The sequence below is a fragment of the Lepisma saccharinum genome, chromosome 1, assembly GCF_977018435.1.
Source record: "Lepisma saccharinum chromosome 1, izLepSacc3.1, whole genome shotgun sequence".
In the NCBI taxonomy this organism is placed as follows: Eukaryota; Metazoa; Arthropoda; class Insecta; order Zygentoma; family Lepismatidae; genus Lepisma; species Lepisma saccharinum.
Window position 1 is genome coordinate 127334487 of NC_139229.1, and position 24739 is coordinate 127359225.

At 37.9% G+C, this 24739-nt stretch overlaps 1 protein-coding gene across 2 annotated transcripts in view; it reads left to right on the forward strand.

Moving 5' to 3' along the window:
• The window catches only part of LOC146000890 (FAD-dependent oxidoreductase domain-containing protein 1-like), a 32798-nt gene that overhangs the window by 6572 nt on the left and 1487 nt on the right, over positions 1–24739 (forward strand). For both annotated transcript variants that reach the window (XM_083138407.1, XM_083138406.1), the window contains exons 3-7: positions 2120–2233; positions 4830–4992; positions 6922–7067; positions 10103–10189; positions 11902–12055. In XM_083138407.1, the coding sequence (XP_082994533.1) occupies positions 2120–2233; positions 4830–4992; positions 6922–7067; positions 10103–10189; positions 11902–12055 (664 nt within the window). The remainder of the gene's footprint in view (positions 1–2119; positions 2234–4829; positions 4993–6921; positions 7068–10102; positions 10190–11901; positions 12056–24739) is intronic.

Below are 24739 nucleotides of genomic sequence, written 5' to 3' on the forward strand. Positions count from 1 at the left end.
CATACATCACTTTGGTATCAAGGTGTTTCACATCCAAATTGTATATACGTGCATTAGATCAAGTAGGGATCGTTTGAAGCTGATCGTGATTTATCAGTAGCTGACCCTTTATCAGTTATATTGCTGAACTCCGTGGCAGAGTGTTTAACACAGCATGCTATGATATGAAGGGTCCCAGGTTCAAATCCCAGTTTTAGCATGGATGTTCTTTGTGAGTGTTCCTTTATCAAATTCATCGTATCACTCATCCTCATCTTCTGAATTAGCAAAGTGGAAAAATAAAGTAAAATAAACTAAATCAATATCGTTATATTGATATTGTTACTGTGGGCCAAAGTCTCCATACATAGGCATTTCACTAAAATCCCTTCACTTAATATGACCACCATTATTCTGGATACACATATGTAGGCATTCCAACCAATCTCGTTGAACAGCCTGTATTATGTAGATGCACAAGCTTCAGTTCTTTGCTTAAAGGCAATCTTCACCTCGTACGAGTACACTTGTGCCTTCACATGACCCCACAAGTAGAAGTCCAGGGGTTTTAGGTCAGGAAATCATGGTGGCCACTCCACAGGACCCTGTCATTTAATGCATGATCCTGGAAATTTCAAATCAAAGCAGTGTCACACCTGGTTAATGAAATGTGCAGGCACCTTGTCATGCTGAAAAGTGCCTGGAAACTCTCTCTCCTCATTCAGTACCAACGGCATGACAAGGTCCTGCAGCATTTTCAAGTTCTTGTCAGCTGTGAGATTGTCGTTGATTAAGATTAGTCCAATGATCTGTGTGTTCCATTAACTGTTCTCTGCCCTGCAGTTTGCTTGCTATTACTGAACCAATCTAGGTTGCTGTTACTCCATTAATGTACATTAGGCAATTCGCTTCATCCTTCACATACAAATTATCCTCTTCCGAGAACAAAATGCCTGCTGTGAATACTGCATTCCATGCTGCACAATGTGTTCCTCACTCGCAAAACTGCACCTGTCGATTGTAATCATCTTCACTCGTGAGGTGCAGAAGTTGCAGTTTATAGTTTATGCTTCAGCATTCGTCAGATTCTGGTGCAACTGATACTTGTGGATACAACCTGTCTCCAAGAATAGTTGTCTCATACCCTTCCAAGGGTGCTTGAACGAATGTTGATGTGGCATAATTACTGTTTTGTAGGATCCTGTTCTCAGTATATCTGCAATGATGCTGGATGATTTGAACTTCTGTATCAAATTGTCTAAACTGTATCATGTGTGATCCTGGATGTTCTGGAAGAGGACAACTCCCTGCAGCTTTAGGTGTCCACTAGCAGGATCACCTCAATATTATCCTCCACACTTAGCAGAATTCTTCAATGGAATCTGAATGATAAATTATGGAGACTTGTATGCAAAATGCATGAGGTTGTGGTAAAAAGGGACCTTTAAATTGTAAGATGCTACACATGTGCACTCAATTTCTTACCACCCACATTTAATATATTCTTATTCAATATTTCCACTAGAGTTGAAGTGGTGGGAAATAATGATTTGTTCTATATAAGAAAGTATTTCTTGCTACATTTTCAGTTGGGAGATTTCCACATTATTATCCTAAAATTTGTAAACCCAGATAATGCCCCAAACCCCCCCAAAATTCATACCTGGTCAGTGCATCATGTCCTATCACCACTGTTTTCTGGTTTTTAAATTGTCCTAGTGATGCCGGATCAACACCGAAATTTGGAACTTCCATTGGTAATCAAACCTGGGACCAGTTACACCAAATGAAAAAGCACTATCATTCGGTTATGTGGGAGATCTTTTGAATAGTAGTTTTCTTAATTGTTTTATCAGAGATCTAATTTGATATGAACATATTTTTCATATTTTATGCAAGAATACTTTCTGAGGGTTATCAGTCACATTTGATATGGTCAAAAATACCATCCAAGAATGTGTAATTTGGTTGAAAGAGTATTTTATTTAGCAATCAAGCATTGTTTTCTGGTGGGTAGTAAACCATGCTTCTGATAACATAACATTTGTATGTTATCATTACATCTATTTGCACATAAAAGCATGTGTAATGCTGTAATATTCTTATGTTGCTGTGCTATATATTTTTTCATTATTCATAGGAAGCTGGGTGCAAAAAATGAACTTCTAAGTCCAGGGAAATTAAAGGAACGCTTTCCTTGGCTGAATACAGAAGGAGTAGCATTAGGTTGCCAGGGCTTGAAACATGAAGGCTGGTAAGTGGTAGGTTTTGTTTTGATGTTTTTCTCATTCATTAGTGGTCAGATAAATCAAATAGCTTGATATCAGAGGATGCAAAATTACACTTGTGTCTCCTTGCACACCAGATATTTCAATAATAAATGCAGGAGCTACAAGTTGGCATGCATTTACACTCAAGGGGTCCCAGGTTCAATACCCAGTGGAGGCACATTGTGGGTCAGATCCCACTTTAAACTGTAAACCAGTCCCGAATAACCTAGCTGTGCAGAAAGGACTGTTAAAGTGATATTATAAGAAAAACTCAAACTCAAGTTACATTGAGAGATATCAGGTGGGAGTCTAAATGTTGCATTTTAATAATGGATAGTTTGATTTTTTGTTTTTAAGTCCACTTTATGCACAGAAAGGCTAATCAGGACTCGGCCTACAGTTTTAAAGTGAGATGCGAACCACTATGTGCCTGCACCAGATATCGAACCTGGGACCCCTTGATTACAAGGTGACAAGATTAACACTATGCCATCAGGGAGGCATAGCTAATGCATAGTCCTGTCGAACATATTGTAATAATGTATGAACATTTATATACTTTATTATTGATGCTTCTGGAACATCTCTCCTTCTACTAGTGTTGAGCTGATAAGCTCACCAGACAAAAAATTAGTCACCCCCTGGAGACATCACTCTAATACCGAGTAACACCACCTCTGGCCCTGATAACCACCTCGTTTCATCGAGATAAGAAGTCCACAAGGTTCTGCATGTATTCCACATCCAGTTGACATCACTCGCTGATCAGAATATTACGTATAAGGCCTCCAAATTGCCGGGATGCTGATTTCGGCATTTTCCCCGCTGTTCCAAATAGTCCCACAATGTTGTATGTGGTTTAAGATCAGGTGATTTAGCAGGCCAAGCGAGGTGCGATATGGTGCCTGACTGTTCATCAAACCACTCACATACGCATGCTGCCCTGTGAACACGGCAGTTGTCATCTTGGTAAATGGGGGGGTCCACAGCATGCTCATCATGAAGATGTTGACTGAAGGGAAGCACCTGATCACCGAGAATGTCCAAATAAACATACTGGTTCATGATTACGGTCACCTGAATGAGTTGGCCCAGTGCATAGTAAGAAAAAAACCCCCAAAACATCACAGAACCACATCCTGCCTGAACTACACCTTCCACACACTGAGGATGAAATGCCTCATTTGACCGTCGGTGCAAGAGGCAAAATCGCAATTCATCAGACCACATTACACGCCTCCAGTCTGCCACTGTCCAAGTTCAGTGTTGTCTGACCTATGTCAGACGTGCAAATTTATGTGTTGCTGTGAGCAAAGGCCTCTTTCGAGGTACCTGACTCTATATGTCCATGGCAAAGTTCTCGTCGCAATGTTCGCTCGGAAATTGGTTGGGATGGACCTTCATTCACTGACTGAAACAATTCCTGTCTTCTTTGAAACCGATTGTCATTCACAAGACGTCACACTCGTCTCCGGTCCCTCTGGGTTAGGATCTTTTTCTGAGCACAGTTCCCATGCCATGTTTCATTGCCACCAGTGGGACACCATTCCTTGTACACACGTTGGACAGTTCGTGTCGATACACCAACAAATCCGGCAACTTCATTCACTGTGTGACCATGGGCATGCCCAAACACGATAGCCCTTTTTGCCACTCCGACACATCCCTGGCTTTGCCCATCTTGACACATTATTCCTGTACTGGACAACATATTCCGCAATCAATGTTACTGCTATAGTCACACAGCACTGATCCAGACATAATGCACCACGCCACTCCTCTGCAATGCCATCTATAGGGGCATCAGGAAACCACCTTGCTTTTGCACAATTTTTTGTCCGGTGAGCTTATTTTAAGCATACCCATATCAATGTTGTAGCAATTAAAGTTGTTCAGATATTAATTAATATTTAATATACAAGTATTACATTGCAATTATACATCATAATTATACTAGAGTTTTATTTTAAAATATTCAAAAAATTATACCAAATATTAAGTACCATATTTGCCAGCATATAAGATGCACTTTTTTCCTTTAAAAATAGGCTTGAAAAACAAGGTGTGTCTTATACGCTGATACTCAAATTTTGATTACCTTCATTTCTGAAAATTTTTTCATTCATAAAAATATATTCTTTCCTGGTTAGAATAGGTAAGTTATTTGTTGAAAGTAGACCTTCATATTAATTTATATTTGAAATACTATAAATTAATTATAAGTTCAATGATAAAGCTATTTCCTCAAAAATGTGCACAAAACACTGCCTCTTATATGCCGGCAAATATGGTAACTGTCATTTAATGATAAAATAAATTTTTACTCGCAATACTAGTGAAAAACAAGTGAAAATTTTGCATTTGTATAATTTGCAGCAAAACTGTTATGCAGTAATTTTGCACATCCTGCAAGGCACCCAGACTATGAAGTGTCATCCATTATCAGTGATTAAATTACAGTCAATACTTTTCAATACCAATACATCAGTATCAGGTCAGCTGGTCCTTTGACACATGATTAAAATAAGATATAATTGTTGTTTTTGTGTTATATGGATATTTATTGTTGCATGAATGTAGGTTTGATCCGTGGGCCCTCGTGTCAGCATTCAAACAAAAGGCTTTATCATTGGGGTGTTATTACGCAGATGCAGAAGCAGTTGGATTTGAATTCAAGCGGCACCATGATCTTTTTGTGGATGGTGTAGAACCAGGAACATATGAGGGACTGGATAAATTAGTGGTAAGTGGGACTACAATGTAGAAGTAAATTTATCTTAAATTTCATCCCACTGTAGTTTTAGGATACTAATCTGTTAAAAAGATATAAGAGGAAATGCATGTGAACACTTTTAAATGCAGTGTTCAGAGCAATAAAACATGTTTGGTTATCCATTATTGGCTCATATTTATGCACAGGGGCAGCAAAAATCACGTGAAACTGTTAGCTCCCTAGTAATGAGACACAAGTACATACTTGCACTTGTCATGTTCACAGGTGCATAAGAATGAATGTGTTTGTGTTTTATTTTCAAAGTTGTACCCTGTGTGAATCCATGCTACAAACTCAGTATTTTCAGCAGCGTCTTTTCTCTTTGCCTGTTTCTGCAACTCCTGCTCATCTGCTGGTTCCATCCATCCATCCATGCACTGATATTCTATCGTATCGTATGTTACGTCGCTAAAAATATTTGTGTAATTGTGCTAAATGTTGCATTATATGTGTACAGTGGCGGCTCATGCTACTTAATGTTAGGAGGGCTGCATTCATAAAAAAAAATACCTTACCTTAACTATTTGAAGATGAACTCCATGCGGTGGTCTTTCATTGTAGCAAACTTGTCAAATGAATTACTTACTTCACAGCAACATATCCACTCATATTTTCTTGCACACTTCAGGCTTGTTGCACTTTGCGTTATATTCAACAATGGAGTTGCTCTTCCACGTATTTTTATGTCAGCGTTAAAGAGCTAAAACGAACAGACTTTAAATACTGTACTGAATTATTCATTTTTACTTGTACGATTTACCATTCAGAACACCAGATTATATAACTTACTGCCAGAAAACAAATAACTCTTTGAATCGATTCGAAAACTTCAACTATCACACACTTAGTGACAAGCGAAACAGATGCGTTGCATGGCTGACCAATGTTTCTCTCGGTAATCACATGTCTATGCACGGTGTTGCCATATCATAGTGTGATAGCTTTTGATTTCTACCTCTTGGCAACACCACCGTACATTAGACTGCAGCATTGAACATTGAAGTTTCAAGTATAGTGATGTCACCATAGTAAAAAAAGTGATCTAAAAATATTGATGTGAATCCCATGATATAGTTTCACACACGTTTCTACCTACCTCTCCTTTCACCTTTGGATTTGTCCACTCTTGGCTAGGTAGGCCATCTGCGGTCTAACTAAATGTAATCATGTTAGGCACAGAATTATTGAAAATTCTTCATTTTGAATAAATTCCAGGATATTCAGAGTCCATGAATGTGGTTTTCCCAGAGTCTTAGAAAGCATTGCGTACTGTAAGTGATGAAACTTGAACCAATATTGTTCAATCCAGATAACAGGGTGATGGGACTCAAAAGTGATGACCACATGAAATGGCCCTCAGACAGCTCTTGCATCATGGGGGTTCCCCTGATATTGGCTGATGCTGAATTAGCTCACTTAACATAGCTTCATTCGAAATAAATATTTAAAATTAGCCTTTAGTAGATGGGACATTTTTATGATGTAAACTCTCGCCGCAAGCTTCATTAACGAAAATAAATATTTAAAATTAGCCGTTAGTAGATGGGACATTTTTATGTTGTAAACTCTCGCCACACGAGAGATTTTCAAGTGTGTGCATTCCACATGTGTAATGATGCACACACACATACAAATGCACAATTGTAGATACATGGTAATGCTTGATCATATACTTTTTTATTCACTTTGGTTTATTGTGGAGCTGTTACCAGAAGGATTTTTTATATCACATTTACTCTTTTCTTCTTTGTGTAACTGCAGGTGTTTCACTTCCTGTGAAAGAGAACAAGATTTGTCCTGTAGCATTGTTGACAATTAGATAAATTAAGCATCCTAACAAAATAGTCTTCAAGATAGGTACAAGGTTAAAGTGCTTACTTTTTTGTTGTTGCTTTTCAGATTAAAACTTCAGATGGTGAAATAAGAACAATCAAATTTGCCATAGCTATCATTGCTGCAGGAGCACAATCAGGCAAAATAGCTAGAATGGCCCGAATAGGAGAAGGTCCAGGTTTACTGCAAATTCCATTGCCTATTGAACCCAGGTAATTCAAGTATGGAACGTTAAGTCATCTTTTGGTTGTACCGTGCGTTCATTTCGATCTTCAGCCAAGAGATCGGGAGAAGCGTGGCGGGCGGCGCTGACGGAGATGCCGACATTTGCGGCCTTTAATGCCCGCTTATTTTTATGGACATATGCAGACATTTATATAAATATTGCAAAACGAGCACTAACCTGTGTTATAATTCATCATCTGTAATTCATCCAAGTTCTTCCCCCATATACACAAAAAAATGCACTTTGGAAGTTAAGCCACAGATAATAAACATTTTAATCATAGTTTTGACCAGTAACGTCCTGCTTAAGTTTATATCCTTGAAAGAGTTTTGTGTCGATGGGGATCGTTTGGAGGTTTCGAATGTGCAACACTGTATAAAAATTACGCTGCAGACGAAACCGTTAATAGTCAATTGTTTTCGTGAGCTTCCTTGCAATCCGAAATCTTCGGGCTCGAGTCTTTTGTTCCTTCGTGACTAGATGAATATAGTGGCGAGTAGTGTTGCTTTGGCCTGTCTCGTCTCGTGGAAATGCTGTGAAATGCTGTCTCGTCTCGAAAATATTCGTTTGTCTCGGGACACATGATCAATCTCGTCTCGTCTCGAATTTTTAAAAGCCTGTCCCATCTCGTCCCGTGGGCAACACTAGTGGCGAGTAGATGTAAACCAAGAGCGTGTAAATTTCGTACTGTGCGCAAGAGTATTATTCTTGGTTACTTGCAGTTACTTGTTTGTGTTATTGCAGTGTGTATGTGTGTTGTGTCAGTGAGACGATTGGAATGCCAGCCGCAAGGTTCACGTTTCGAGGGGGGGGGAGGGGCTGATAAGTTCTCGGCCTGACCCAGAAGGACTTTAGATACAGGCACGAAAGTTTCAGGCTATTCAACGTATTCTCCCCGAAGGTCTACACACTTGGCACTTTGTTGCTCCAACTTCTCTAACCCCTCCGAAAAAAAAAATATTTCTCCTGGTCTACAAAAAAACTGTTAGGCAGCTGCTCTAACCTCGTTATCACTTCTAAATTTCTGTCATTTCAGAACTTTTTTCAGTCTAGGGAAGAGATGATAATCAGAACCTTAAAAAATAGAGCCTACCGAAATAACCCTCATAGCATCGACGAACTAAAAGACAATATAAGGGCAGAACTTGGAAGAATTACGGAAGAAGAACTTTTGCGTGTGTGTCAAAATTTCATCAAGCGATGCCAGGAATGTGTGAATGTAGGTGGACATCACTTTGAACAACTCTTATAACACAGGTTAGTGCTCGTTTTGCAATATTTATATAAATGTCTGCAATGTCCATAAAAATAAGCGGGCATTACAGGCCGCAAATGTAGGCATCTCCTTCAGCGTCCCCCGCCACGCTTCTCCCGATCTCTGGGCTGAAGATCGAAATGGACGCACGGTACAATTGCATCATTTACATGTAAATTTTTAGGTTATAAGTACCTGTGTTAATTAAATGGTAGTAATGTGTTTTAAAGACTTGACTCATTTTTCTCAAGGGCCTCCCCAATAGCATAGTGGTAAAGTCATCATCTTGTAATCAGGTGGTCCCAGGTTTGGTAACCGGTGGAACTACAGTACAAACTGGTTCAGATTCCATTTTAAGCTGTAGGTCCCAATTAGCCAATCCGTGCATAAAGTGGACTTAAAACAAAAACTCAAACTCATTTCTCTCAAGCTTTATTTTTGCCACGTGAAATGCTCTTGTAGATCCTAAAGCCTAATCTCTGGAAAGACAAAAATTATGCCAGTTCAACACAAGAAATATAGAGACCCAGTCTCAAATATCACAGCCAGTCTGGTGATGCATTTTCGAGATGAAATAGTACAAAAGTATAGAATGATGGTAGAATATACTATTTTGACCTCAACATAAGTATTGACAACAAAAATGTCACCACTGTCTTCAGGAAAGAATCTGGTAATAAACATATTCACAATAGATCAGAGCAGAGTCATGATAACGAAATGAATGCATGGAGGGTCTTTATAAAAAAAGAGCCATAAAGTATTTTTTTAAAATTTGAAATTGACCTTGAAAGAGAAGAATTGTAGAAAAATTGACACAGTAAATAGGTACAAAAAACAGCTTAATACATTAAATGTGGAAATCAGTCATGAATAAACACAAAATAAAAGATGGAGGGCACACTAATGAAGAAAACAAAATAAAAGGAGTACAAAAAAGGAACGTCAGTGATAAATAGGGGGGGGGGGAATAATAAGATGTTGATATGATTACATTATTCTAATTAGAAACTAACATTAAAGTCTTAAACAGTTTCAAAAACATGGGAAAAAAGAAAAAAACCTTGAAAGTTGCAGGAATCCATCAGCTTTCATGCAGGCAATGCGAGTGTATATTGGAGAAAGTGGCAGAACTACAAAATAAAGGTGGACTGAAGATAAATAAGAAATAAAATATGATAAACCACCCACCAGCTTATGTCATCAATAAAAACAATGATTAAAAATGACACCCATGATTTCCATCTTCCATGGAGCTTTCCCAGCAAGTTATGATTCAGCTGATGCTACATGTACAATTCCATTCTGCACCTTCCAAATGATGTGACACATCATGTCTAGTTTTTATCCATATATGTATTTTGTAACCTGAACATTTTATTACCATCCCAAGTTGACGATGTTGGCTGCAGAATAATTTCAACTTCCTCCTGATGAAGAATGTTTATTAGTTGAAACAGTAGGTCTGTAATATGTATAAGTTAGTACAAGATTATTTTATTATAAGTCTGTGCAAATGATTTTAATATGGCCTCCCCTTGTAATCAAGGGGTCACAGGTTCGATACCCAGTGGAGGCACAGTGGTTCTGAACCCACTTTAAACTGTAGGTGCAGTCCCGATTAGCCTTACTGTACATAAAGTGGACTTAAAACAACAGACCAATCAATGATTTTAATATGTACTGTACAGTTAATATTACATTGTTTGATTTTTAAAAAAGTTGAAAAATCTCCAGATGTAAATTAATATTTTTTCCTCTTGCAGGAAAAGATATGTTTATGTTGTGCATTCCCCGAATGGACCAGGACTGAACTGCCCATTAACAATAGATCCAGCAGGACTTTGGTTTAGGTAATTAATTCTTGCTATCCTGGGAACATGTCGATGGAATGCTATTACCTATAAGTTGTGCACATTCTAGTTATTTTTTTTACACATAGGCACAACACCAAAAAGTTTTAATAGTATTTTGCAACTTCTTATTGGGTCATTCTACAACATTTCAACTAATTTTGAATTAATTTATTACTTTGAAATTTTTAAAAGCATTAATAATTTAATCACTTATTTCCCTGTCCTTTAAGTGATCTGGCAGCCAATTTCAATTAACTGTGTGGTGATTTGTAGCATTTTCAGATGTTTACTAAATTGCTGTAACTTCCATTCTGTACTTCCAAATGTAATGATGTACAACATTTCTTAATGCACAAATATATGTGAGAAATACTTCAGTGATCTCACATCTTGGATCCTTGTATGTAAAAATTAGGGTGTGTATTGTTTTTGGGTTTTAAATTTATTTGCTGATACAGGCTGTTACTTTTCTGGAATCTGGGTTTCTCACAGTGTACAAAAAATACCTGGTGATACTTGCATGGAGTCTAAATATCCCAGAAAACATAGGAATTGTATAATTTTCATTACTTTTGCACCCGCATTGTGGGCGAGAAATTAAATTTGTGATGAAATTATTATATCTTGTGAAATTATGACTATTTTAAAGCATCTCTGCTCTCGATAGATATCTATAGTGGATAATAGAGTACTAGTCCGAGCACTCGATAGTTCACATGGGCAACGCTAGATGGCATACAGAATTGATAGGTCTTTTGCTCGAATGAGTGGAATACACTAAACTCTCGAAGCCTATTAGTACATGTATTTCCGTAAGTTGTTTGTGGTAGTGGGCCCTCAAATATGGATCGTGAAGTAAAAGATGCAATGAAATTGAAAATTAAGTGAACATAGTCATCCTCTCCATGTTAAAATGCAGTTTTGTATATCTTACAACAGACAGTGATATGTGAAAATGAAATAGATTATTATGGTCTGAAACTTCTAGTGTGACATTTTATGTTTGTAAGATTATTGTCACATTAAAATGATGTTCGATTTGAATGTTATAACTGCAATGTATTATTTTGCAGAATATGATTATCCTTTTCGGCAAGTGAACAATGATGTACTTGTTGCACTGTGATATTTTTCATTGCTTAGGCAGGTCTGTCTGTCATCGTGTGTATCCATTTTATGTTTCGGTCTGTAGATATTGCATACTTTGATATTATATTTCAGTCTTACTTAATAAAATACGGAATTATGATTTAGAATTGTAATTGTGAAATACGGGACGTCAGTCATTCCACTACAAGTGAGGTACGCTCGGGTATAGCATGCTCTAGCATGGGAGACTCAAACTAGTTTGAGCAAGCGAAAGTGGTCCCATGCAGCACTCTAGTGGATAACTTGTACATTAAAATATATAAATATTCTGAACTATTTCCAATTGTTACAATGTTCAAGTATTGGTATTGACATGAATCAGAGTATCGGCACTAGTATTGCTATCAGTTCAGACTGATACTGGCTTAGCTTTAGTTAAAATTTAATTCCTTTTTTAAAATAATTGTTGCACACAAATGTTGCCAGCTTAAAGAAATTTCTGATGAGAATCATAATTGAAATATATCAGAAGATAAAGTACAGGGACAGAGCAGACAACTAAGACAAAAATGCCTATGCAAACAACTAAATGCTTGTAGGACATAATTTTGTTTCTGTAGACCAGATGGACTGGCAGGAAATTATCTAGCTGGACAGTCTCCTCAACCTGAAGATGAGCCTCCTGTAGACAACTTGGATGTTGACTACGAGTTTTTCGACAATGTTGTTTGGCCCCAACTAGCAGCCAGGGTACCTTGTTTTGAGGAATTGAAGGTAAGTTTGTGTATGTTCAGATTTTTGTTCTTTCTAGATATGGCCATGATCAAAAATATGTGGAACCTTCACTGCCACTATTCCTTCCTAGCATGGTACCTATTGCAGTAGAATGTCATGTAAGGTCATGGACATTAAGCCATCTGTTATGACCTTATTGAAAAATGTATTTCTTTGTGAAAGAAAGTTCTGCATTCTGAACAAGTACTAGAGAAATTCAAGGAAAATAGTCCGGCAGATAAGTGCAGATATTTTGCTGAATTGTGCATTTTTGTGATAAAAGCATGAAACTTCAAATGTAGTTAAATATCCGTCTTAATATAATTTTAAAGATTGGAGGCATTTAAAATACCCTGTTGGTCAGCAATGGCAGACATTTTCAAAATGGCGGCCGATTTATTAGTATATCTTTTGACAGAAGCGGTGTAAATGAACTTTTATTGGTCCTGTTTGAAGATTTATCTCTGTTATTGGTCAAAGACAAGGAAATTTTTCCAATAAGACCTATGCAAGCATTCTAAATGCATATTAATGACAAAAAATACCTTGATTGCCTATGATTAAGGGGCACGTCTTTCAAGATTGTTGGTAATAGCATGTTGCTGTTCAAACCGCTTCAGTTTTGAAGTCTGAAGTGCAATCGTTAATTATCAGCACTTTAGTTACTAATTATCATATTTCACAGATGTGAATATATGGGTTGTATAAATTCCAGGGGCAAAAACACAAACAAAGACTGAACCATTTAATGCTACTTGAAAGGGTCCCTTGCACATCAACAACGGTATTAAATGTTATCCATTAATCAAATTGTTTTAATTTTCAACTTATTGCTTATAATCAGCACCTGAGAAAATATCAATAAATCCTCTTAGTAAAATCACAAAATCACAATTGACAACATCAAAGGGTGTCTTGTCCTTCGTCACAGCCACCACATCTGCATAGTTGGATACACGGAAGGTTTACTGGGAATCATTAGGAAAATGAGAGAATCGATCTCTTGCGAAGCTTGAAAGACTAGGAGAACAAATTGCAGCAAGGAATCGAACACTCAAATGTCCACTTTATGATACTTGCTCTTAAAATCCATAAAGCTCAGCCTAGGAAATTCACAACTGAACTCGAACGCTGTGAGGATCGGGCCCTTACTGGAAAATCACTTGCACATTTATTCACATCCGAACTTCAAAATTTCCAAACATGCCTCACTCTCTGGTGGCAGTTTTAGCCATTTCGGTTTCCATTCGCCATCTTTAACAAGCCTAGGTAGTTCTGAAGACTTTTCCAGGGCTTGACCCATACTTGGCCAGCCTGGTAGGCCACTCGAAGATGGTGTTAGTGCAGAGCATCTCTTGTAGAGGAAATATGTCCAATTTCTCTTCCCTGTTAACTCTTGGGGCATCGTTGTCGTACTGAGCTACGATGTAGCACCTTTTTGAACATCAAAAGTATTCTCAGCAGGTGGTGCCATTAGCATTGTGGCATTTGTAACGTCCAATTTTACAAGGTGCTTTTATTTAGTTAAACTGGGGCGTTATTGTTATAACGTTACCTCAAAGGCCGGGATCTGAAATTTTAAGCACCTTGGGACAAGTCACAAAATCACGTGGGTGGAGGTTAATGTTACGTTGTTCGTAACACCTCAAAGTTACTCCGAACTTCACAATCCTTGTCAGCAATTCAAATAAAGGTTGGGGAGGACAAGGCAAACACGATGACGTTTTGCAAAAAACTCAGTCCTGAAAATCAAAATAAGTAGTAATGCTACGAATTTTTCCAAAATGCGTAACGCACCAGAGCAAATAACTTACTACTTAGTATCAATTACTTCCTTTACCATAAATCACATAAAACACTAACTATCAACACTTCCATTTATAGTGCATGCATGTCGTCGAAGACCATGGGTGAATTAGGAAGGTAATGAACGCAAATTATGTCAAATAGGCAAAAGTCAAAGTTTAACAATTAACGTAATTTATTCATGCATTCCAAAAGATCAACAACAACAATTTAGAACGTAACCCCCTTTTTACGGTTACAGCAACAAGATCATGTATATAGCGTCATTAACAAGCTCCTAATTTGATTAGGGCAATATTCCCAATTTTACGTAAAACAACGACTTGTGCGATTGTTAACTCATATTAATTACAATACATTTGAACAATAATTTTTTTTTTATCGCGTGTATCAAAAAAACGCTTGCATTTTAGAAATAACAGTCTTATTCAATTAGTCAACAACAATGATATCAAAAGGACACTGCGTTAAGTCTACGCCAATAATCTACAATTTATATTTAACTCACGTTTCTGCACAAGTTTTAATCACCTTTTAATTATATTGGCTTAATCAAAAATGGTTCTTACACCTTTACAATAAACCTTCGATTATTGTGACAATAGATTCATATTAAATAAACGTGCAAAGAATTTACAAAGAACCTTTTTGAACGTAGAAGAGAGGCTCTCCCTAGATGCTCATTCTCAAATTAAATAATTTGTTATGCCTCGTACAATTTTTGCCAGCAAATTAACCCAATCCCAGAATGACCAAAAAGGAGGTGTGGGGGGAGAAAAATGACGTTGGCGAAGTCTTCGTCGCGATTACTCCAAGTATGACTTTGCGCCGAATTTAGCAAAAATGCCAACGCTTTGCAGAACATTAAGCAGGAAGCAGTTTTACGCAGGCACATTTAAATTTGTCATTTTAAACTCTTTTTGTGTCCACACATTTAAATTGAGCGATGCATATCACAACCACGTGGTAAACCAATGTTTTTATGACGATGGGTTTTTTAAGATTTGCAATTTTTGCGAACATTTACAAATTGATTAACAAAGGATTATTTCTGCAACTTGACGCACTCAGTACGAAACTTACATAGTTCGTCGTCGCGTAAGAAAAAATATCAGGTTCGTGTTTTTTGTCGCACTGCTATTCACCACAAAATACTACAAAAAATTCACTTCTGCCTACCTTGTTTTGTGCGTGATCGCTTTTCTTAGTCCTGGGAAAGGATACGACTTCCTTCACTGATTGGCGGACAAATCCCCGAGAATGCGTGCACGTCTTGGTTGGAATCACATGTAGTCCATTTTGTCGATTCCCAATATTACTCCCAATGCTGACTGTCAAATGGCCTTTTTCAATCCACGCGTCCATTTATTAACTGGTACCAAATTTAAGAAATAGTAGTAGCCAATTTTATAACAAAGGCTCTCGGTCTATATTCCACGAACAAGCTCGCCAATTCATCGCGCGTTACAAATAGTAAGTCAGAGCGTCAAAGTTCAAACTTCATTTTACCGGAGCATTTTGCAACGTGGAGCGCGAGAAAAAAAAAGTTGTTGCAGGTACCGAACGCAATACACGACTGGCCGCTCTACACACACAAGTCTGCTCACTTTCACTTCCGTGTTCCTTCGGGTGATCCAGGTGGCGTGATTTACGACTCGATAACTCGCAAATAATTAGTGGAGCCATCTGTCGTAAATCTTGGGAATTAAATAATGAGCGATTATGTATCGCGTATTTTGAGCGGAGCATTTTTTTTCAACGTAAAGTTGGAAGTTGTATGATTTTTGTGAATTCACTTGCAATAAATCGCTACAAATTCTCCCCCAACTGGCAATGAAAAAAACAAAATCCCCACGTGAGCATCTTTACAATTTTCGAACCTCTAACCGTTAGTATCAACCAACCCATATGATGAATTTAAATATTAAAAAAAAACGGAGTTATTTACAACCAAACATAGATATTAATAAAAATAGATATATATATAAATAGATAAAACCTAGGAAATATCAACAATAGAAATATATAAACACCTATATATATATATATATATATATGATGAAAAATTAATGGCGTATACATAAAATACACCAAACAAGCAATTTTCATTTCAAAAAGACTAGATGCAAAAGATTTTACATTGGCAATATTAACTGTGATAAATATAAGTATATAATCACACAGTGACATTGTAAAAATATATATATTGACATATAAAAATGATGTTGATTCTGAAAAAGAGAGAAAAAAAGGCGTAGAATATACATTGTTTGAATATATCCATTATAGAACCTTAATATTGAAAATGTAGTTGCATAACGATGACCAGAAGAATGATGCAAAAGGAGTAATAATCCATATGTTTGTCCCAAAATATGCCAGGATCGATTTGGTATATAAATTTTTGACGAATGTTTCCTCCGTAAAATACATGAAAAGAAAAAATAACCTTAAATTAAAATAGTGAAAAGAAGAGCATATAGGAAAGAAAGAGGAAAGATTGATTGAAGAAGGGACATTTACGGAATGAGCACCTTTACAAAATTACTAAATTCATGGTGAAACATATATGCAAAAACAAGTGAATTTAATGTTAAAGCCTCTTAGTTAGAAAACAAACAAAAATGTTATCAATGTAAGATGCAATATATGAAAATTGATTTCATGCAAATGGTATTGTAAACCATATTATAATAAATGACATACTACAGCAAACATTATTAAAAAGGAATACATATATACATTATACAATAAATACACTAATTTCATCTTAAGAGAATCCTTAGAAAATCTATACATTGGTGTGGTCAAAACAGAGCATTAAATTTGCCAAAAAAGAAATATTCATGTAGAAGGGAAACGTTAACACAAGAACACTCCTACATACATCTATCAAAACATAAGTTGTATATATTCTATGTACAGTCATTACCCATAAGTATATCAAGGTTGCATACGCAACCTGGAAATTCTAAGTCTACAAAAATTTGCTTTGTGTCCAGCTTTACGGCAGAATGAACAAATTAATGACGTATGAGGTCTAATTAATGGTGGTGGAGTATTCTCAACAAATCGTGCATCTTGAGTGGGAGGAAAAGAAAAATGAGGTAAACGTGGATTACGGTTATCATAGAACTTCTGCATTTCCATGGGAGTAATTTCTTGTGCCAAACTTAACAGCTCCTGCATGGAGTGAGGACGTGAGAAAAATAATAAGCAAGCAGTAGTAACTGCATTAAGATGTTGCAAAATGAGGTTACAAGAATAGAATCCTCCCAATTAAGTGCCAAAGCCTGAGCAGAATTGTTGACGTCAGATACATACACATGTAAAGTTTCGTTAGGAAACTGGGAACGTTGTACATGATGATCAACTAAAGTGGAATACAGGAACATCGGTACGGACTGACGCCAAATGTAGACCTTAATGTCCCACCGAGATATATGCGCTGGCAAAATGGATAACCATAGTGAATTAAAAACTCCCTTGGTACGTCGTAAGACGTTTCGCAGGATCCATTGGAGAGGAAATTGCTGAGACGTCACTAAACAGTGCAAGGCTTTCATGAAGGCGAATAAAACATCATGAGTTTGTCCATCACAAATGGGGATGTCATCAATCGCAAAATTAAGATTGCGGATATCCATTTTGTTCTCCGGTCAAGTAGCGCCCGATGGAAGCGTTAAATGGGGAGGGACAACCGACGCCTGCGGAGAAACCGAAACAGAAGATATAGGATTTGGAATTGCTGTTGACGAAGTTACTAGTGGGTTACTATAGGTACAATTAGTATTCGGCCCAGATGCCTGTACTAAAGATGGGATAGGCAAGGTGAATGCCAAAGGAAAAGGAGAAGAATGAGAAGATGGAAAGTAAGGACCTTGTAGAGGGGGGGGGGGGGTTGGGAGCGAAACCGTATCCATTTGGGACACGATAGTTACGTCTTCTTTAATGGGAGAATCCGGGGGTGCCATATTTAAAGGAAAGAAAAAATGTTACAAAATTTGAAAAGCAAGATTCAATTGCGAAATCCCCAAAATTTTAACTTTAAAAAAAATGAATATCTGACAAGTTTCAAAAAAAAATTTCTATGTCTATCCCCCAAAAAAATTTTCAACCATAGCTCGGCTGCCAAAAATTTTTTAACGTCCAATTTTACAAGGTGCTTTTATTTAGTTAAACTGGGGCGTTATTGTTATAACGTTACCTCAAAGGCCGGGATCTGAAATTTTAAGCACCTTGGGACAAGTCACAAAATCACGTGGGTGGAGGTTAATGTTACGTTGTTCGTAACACCTCAAAGTTACTCCGAACTTCACAATCCTTGTCAGCAATTCAAATAAAGGTTGGGGAGGACAAGGCAAACACGATGACGTTTTGCAAAAAACTCAGTCCTGAAAAACAAAATAAGTAGTAATGCTACGAATTTTTCCAAAATGCGTAACGCACCAGAGCAAATAACTTACTACTTAGTATCAATTACTTCCTTTACCATAAATCACATAAAACACTAACTATCAACACTTCCATTTATAGTGCATGCATGTCGTCGAAGACCATGGGTGAATTAGGAAGGTAATGAACGCAAATTATGTCAAATAGGCAAAAGTCAAAGTTTAACAATTAACGTAATTTATTCATGCATTCCAAAAGATCAACAACAACAATTTAGAACGTAACCCCCTTTTTACGGTTAAGCAACAAGATCATGTATATAGCGTCATTAACAAGCTCCTAATTTGATTAGGGCAATATTCCCAATTTTACGTAAAACAACGACTTGTGCGATTGTTAACTCATATTAATTACAATACATTTGAATATATTTTTTTTATCGCGTGTATCAAAAAAATGCTTGCATTTTAGAAATAACAGTCTTATTCAATTAGTCAACAACAATGATATCAAAAGGACACTGCGTTAAGTCTACGCCAATAATCTACAATTTATATTTAACTCACGTTTCTGCACAAGTTTTAATCACCTTTTAATTATATTGGCTTAATCAAAAATGGTTCTTACACCTTTACAATAAACCTTCGATTATTGTGACAATAGATTCATATTAAATAAACGTGCAAAGAATTTACAAAGAACCTTTTTGAACGTAGAAGAGAGGCTCTCCCTAGATGCTCATTCTCAAATTAAATAATTTGTTATGCCTCGTACAATTTTTGCCAGCAAATTAACCCAATTCCAGAATGACCAAAAAGGAGGTGTGGGGGGGAGAAAAATGACGTTGGCGAAGTCTTCGTCGCGATTACTCCAAGTATGACTTTGCGCCGAATTTAGCAAAAATGCCAACGCTTTGCAGAACATTAAGCAGGAAGCAGTTTTACGCAGGCACATTTAAATTTGTCATTTTAAACTCTTTTTGTGTCCACACATTTAAATTGAGCGACGCATATCACAACCACGTGGTAAACCAATGTTTTTATGACGATGGGTTTTTTAAGATTTGCAATTTTTGCGAACATTTACAAATTGATTAACAAAGGATTATTTCTGCAACTTGACGCACTCAGTACGAAACTTACATAGTTCGTCGTCGCGTAAGAAAAAATATCAGGTTCGTATTTTTTGTCGCACTGCTATTCACCACAAAATACTACAAAAAATTCACTTCTGCCTACCTTGTTTTGTGCGTGATCGCTTTTCTTAGTCCTGGGAAAGGATACGACTTCCTTCACTGATTGGCGGACAAATCCCCGAGAATGCGTGCACGTCTTGGTTGGAATCACATGTAGTCCATTTTGTCGATTCCCAATATTACTCCCAATGCTGACTGTCAAATGGCCTTTTTCAATCCACGCGTCCATTTATCAACTGGTACCAAATTTAAGAAATAGTAGTAGCCAATTTTATAACAAAGGCTCTCGGTCTATATTCCACGAACAAGCTCGCCAATTCATCGCGCGTTACAAATAGTAAGTCAGAGCGTCAAAGTTCAAACTTCATTTTACCAGAGCATTTTGCAATGTGGAGCGCGAGAAAAAAAAAGTTGTTGCAGGTACCGAACGCAATACACGACTGGCCGCTCTACACACACAAGTCTGCTCACTTTCACTTCCGTGTTCCTTCGGGTGATCCAGGTGGCGTGATTTACGACTCGATAACTCGCAAATAATTAGTGGAGCCATCTGTCGTAAATCTTGGGAATTAAATAATGAGCGATTATGTATCGCGTATTTTGAGCGGAGCATTTTTTTTCAACGTAAAGTTGGAAGTTGTAGGATTTTTGCGAATTCACTTGCAATAAATCGCTACACATTCAGATATCCGAAATTTTTGCTTGTTCTCCTTGCCACCATCAAACATTCGCATCCAAAATTCTAAGGAAACTGATGGCAAGTATGATCATGACTGTGTCCATGTTTCGAAGTGCATCTTTCTAGAATTTGCAGGCAACACCATCTAGAGCATGCAGGAACATTAGAGTGTCTGCTGTTAGTAAGAGCACGATAAGAGCCTGTGTTTGTGTCCACAGTGGCCTTCCCCTAATCTGTGCAGCTTGATACAATGATTCGAGGAGACTGATGTTTAAGAGGAAGTTTAGAGAAAAAATTTTTCTTTCCCTCATCCACACGAAGGAACTGAAGCAAATTTTGGAGAACATTCCTTTGCTCGCCTATACCCCTTCAAATTGTCTTTCCTCTTTATCTGTTGTGTGGCTTGTGGTGTGATATATGTCAAAATCCACGTCTACTAGTCGAACTGACTTGAACTGTGATGTATGTCAGATGCAAACAAAGTTAATTACTGCCGCATCATCTGTGGCAAGCATATCTACTCGTATTTCAGGGTGGTAAGTAAATTTCTTCTAGCAATTCCTCTAGACATGGCAACAAATTGGACTTAGCTCCCAACCTGCATCCATTTACCGGCAAAGGAGACCATTCGTCACTTGACGAGCAATGTACATAACCTAGATGAAGTTTCTATCATGTTTTACGGGGACAAGTTGATCCTTTTCACGCGATTTTGTTCTCACAGGACGACTGAAGAGGAGAAGATTGTTTTCGTAAGTAAACTATCGAACAGCACTGTTTGATGTATTAGATACTCTTGGAAGAAATTACTGCACTTATTCTGTCCGAGTTCCTGGATGTCTCTTGCAGACTGAGCTACAGTTCCATCTGCCACTATTCGTGTGTCGGGTTTCATAGGAAACACACAGGATTTGACATGCTTCACCAAAGATGCTTGTCTGCTGGATTAATCTTCGTTGTTCAGATTCTTCTCAGATTCTTCAGTTCAGGTACCTTGATTGCAGTGAGAAATTCTTCGACAACCAACGCAATGTCTGGTCCAGTAGCCATCTACCCATACTACGTCTAAGGAGTCTGGAGAGCAACGCCGCACATAACGGGAAGATAGCGAGTGGGTGGAGCTAAGCAGTGCTTGTCGCTACTGCAAACTGCTGCTAGCTGCAGCCACGTTGTCCCCCCCTGTAATCTCTTCCCCTCTCATGAGTTCCTTGGTCAAACCCCCTCCAGTCACTACTTGCAAAGAGGACTCGTTTTCGTTCGCTTGCTCCAGAGAGTCTGCAAAAGAAGTAGTTGCACTGGGTTCTATGTTAATCCTATCGCTCCACCAGTCTTCTTAACTAACATACTGTTTTGCTCTTGAGCCTTGTCAAGAACAGCCTCTAGGTTTCTTGCACTGCAAATTTTCCTTCATAAAGCGACCCCTTCAGCTCGGCCTACGAGGAAACCTGCTTCACTCTGCCCCTCCCCTACATGCACGAGTATGATGCACACAACTCACGGTTCTGCACAGGTTCTTTTGCTTGTGATCCCACTATAAGATCACACATAGTGTTGGATTCTGTTCTGTTATCTATCTTGCACACATACGGCGACAGCATGGATTAATTATGGTGATCGAGGACAAAAGATATCTAAAAGTTAGCCAAAGATTCCATGTAGAGAGGAAAGTTTGCCTTCCTGGACAGATCGATCCCAGGTGAGAAGGCCTATCTAATTGCAGGAGGATCTCCCGAAAAGGAAAGTGGGAAGTCTCCTCTCTTGTTTTTCACTCTAGTCTTCTATTTTATTTGGATCTTGATTGTTGTTGATTTTGCCTATGAAGGTCATAGGATTTGTGCTGAAGTTGCCTGCGAAAGCTGTGACTTCCTGTGCATGAAGTGTTCTCTTCACATGCTTAATTAATGAGTACGATGTTCCGCTGCTAGCCTCTTAAGCTAGAGTTCAACAATTCAATTTGCAAGTATTTGCATTCTGCATCACTTTTAATGTTCTGCTCCCGAGAGTGTCGTGCCGCTTTTCTGTAAGATGCTGTATATTACACCGCACTTGTTCGTTTGTCAAACTTCCAAGTCTATGGGTGGATTAGGCTCCTCCTTCGACAGAAAACAGAAAATGGTGGCTCAGTCGGTAACGCGTCTGACTACAATGCTCAAGGTCCCGGGTTCGATCCCCGGCCGGTTCAAATCCGGGAACTTTTCCAAGGTTGGAAGCGGCCCCGGTGCCCACCCAGCGTCGAATAACATGGGTACCTGGGGGAAACCCTGGGGGGTAAAGGTGGTCAGGGGCGTGATGCTGATCACATCACCCCCACTCATGACCGGATCAAGAAAGTGTGGGGCGTTACCCCCACACCCCCTATACGCCTTCATGGCATGGTGCTATGCACAGGGGAACACTTTACCTTTACCTTTTTTTTTTTTTAGAAGACTGTAAGGTGTATGTTGTACACAAAGTATGGGTTCTGCCAAAGTTTATAGTCATATTCTCCCTGATAGGTACAATAATAAAACATAAAACGTTAAACAAATATAATGACTTCGATTTCAACATGATTCAAAGCAGATGTAATTAATGCTAATACTATAGAGCTCACCAGGCGTTATTTTTGGTGATGCCCTCTATTACTCTCATTGTGATGCTACGAGTTAAGGTGTTATTAGTTATCGATGACATCAAGACAAGAATCTGCAGGTTTCATATTGCTGCTTGATTATAACATTATTATTCTATAGGGTCCATCGCTGAAGTAACCTCAATGGAGAACCATAAGAGAACTTTTAATTATTGTTAAAATTTCAACTATGCAGATGTAACTGTCGTATGACGCAGGCAACTTCAATTTGATAGGGTATTCAAGAATTGGCCCTGCAATTTAGGCAATCAGCATTTACGTGTTATCAGACATCTTTCCTATAATGTAATAATTATTTTTATAGTGTCTTCTGCACTATTTTCCGTGACGACAATATAAAAGAAGTGACGATAGTATCAAAATATAGCCCATATGATGTATTGAGGATCCCTATGATGGCTATTTTGAAAATTCCCCCTCTTATGGGGTATTTTCAGTGCCGCTAATCTTCAAAACGTTTGATATGATATTACTAATTAATTGACCAATTTTCATGCTTTTATCAAAATATCTACACATATTGGGCGAACTATAAATGGTTGTCTTTGTTTGTTTGTGCACCTGGAATTTATACAACCCATATATCCACATCCGTGAAATATGATAATTAGTAACTAAAGTGCTGATAATTAACGATTACACTTCAGACTTCAAAACTGAAGCGGTTTGGACAGCAACATGCTATTACAAACAATCTTGAAAAACGTGCCCCTTAATCATAGGCAATCAAGTTATTTTTGGTCATTAATACGCATTTAGAATGTTTCGTAGGCCTTATTGGAAAGTTTTACTTTTCTTTGACCAATAACAGAGATAAATCTTCAAACAGAACCAATAAAAGTTCATTTACACCGCTTGTGCCAAAAGATGTACTAATAAATCAGCCGCCATTTTGAAAACGTCTGCCATTGCTGACCAACATGGTATTTTAAATGCCTCCAATCTTTAAAATGATATTAAGATGGATATTAAACTACATTCGAAGTTTCATGCTTTTATCACTAAAATGCATGATTTTACACATATCCGCCGTACTAAAACCAGGAATTTTAGATGTATGAAGGAAATGCTTTTATTAGAGCGACCGTGATTTAATCCTCTAACATATATGCACTAGTGGTTGGACACCATCTGTGAATAAAGATTTGTCAATACATCAGAGACAGGATTGAACAGTCTGAAATTCTAGCCTTCCAGAGGTGGAAAGCACTCAGAGAAATATCTGAACTGTAATGGAGAAGGTAGGGACAGAGTTCCTATGTAGTTGGTGTAGTGGTCAGTGTGAGTTTCTGCATTATCCTGCAGAAGAATGACGCCCAGTGTGAGTTTGTGCATTATCCTGCAGAAGAATGAAGCCATTGACAGTCAAATAGGGTCATTTTTTTTCATTGCAAGATTCATGCCTGCCGTACACAACATCTTATCCATTGGTTAGTCAAGTTTATGCGCAAGCTGAATATTTATGTGGGCAACTGTTATGGGCCAGTCTCTCCCATATGTAAGATATCTATCTATAAGATGTTGGAATTCTTCAAATAGTGCATGATTGTCTCATTTCTGTGCCTGAAGTCTTTTATAAATATCCACCAATTTCAGTCCTCCTTTCAACATTTTCATGCTGAATAAGAAAAGTAGTCGTTGGGGCATCTGACTACCATGCGAGAGACCTGGGTTCGATCCCTGGTGGGGGAGAACCGGGAATTTTTCCACCTGTTCAAGCGGCTCTGGCACCCATCCAGCATTGTAAAAAGTGGGTACCTGGAGGAAGCTCAGGGGGGGTAAAGGCAGCCAGGGGCATGGTGCTGATCACATCACCTCCACCCTTGATCTAGAAAGTGTGGGGCCCTAACCCCCTACTCCCTATATGCCTTCATGCTATGGAGCATAGCACAGGGGAGCACTTTACCTTTTTTTTTACCTTTATAAGACAAGTAAAAATGTAATTCTCAGCATTAAAAAGTACATATCCAATGGTTA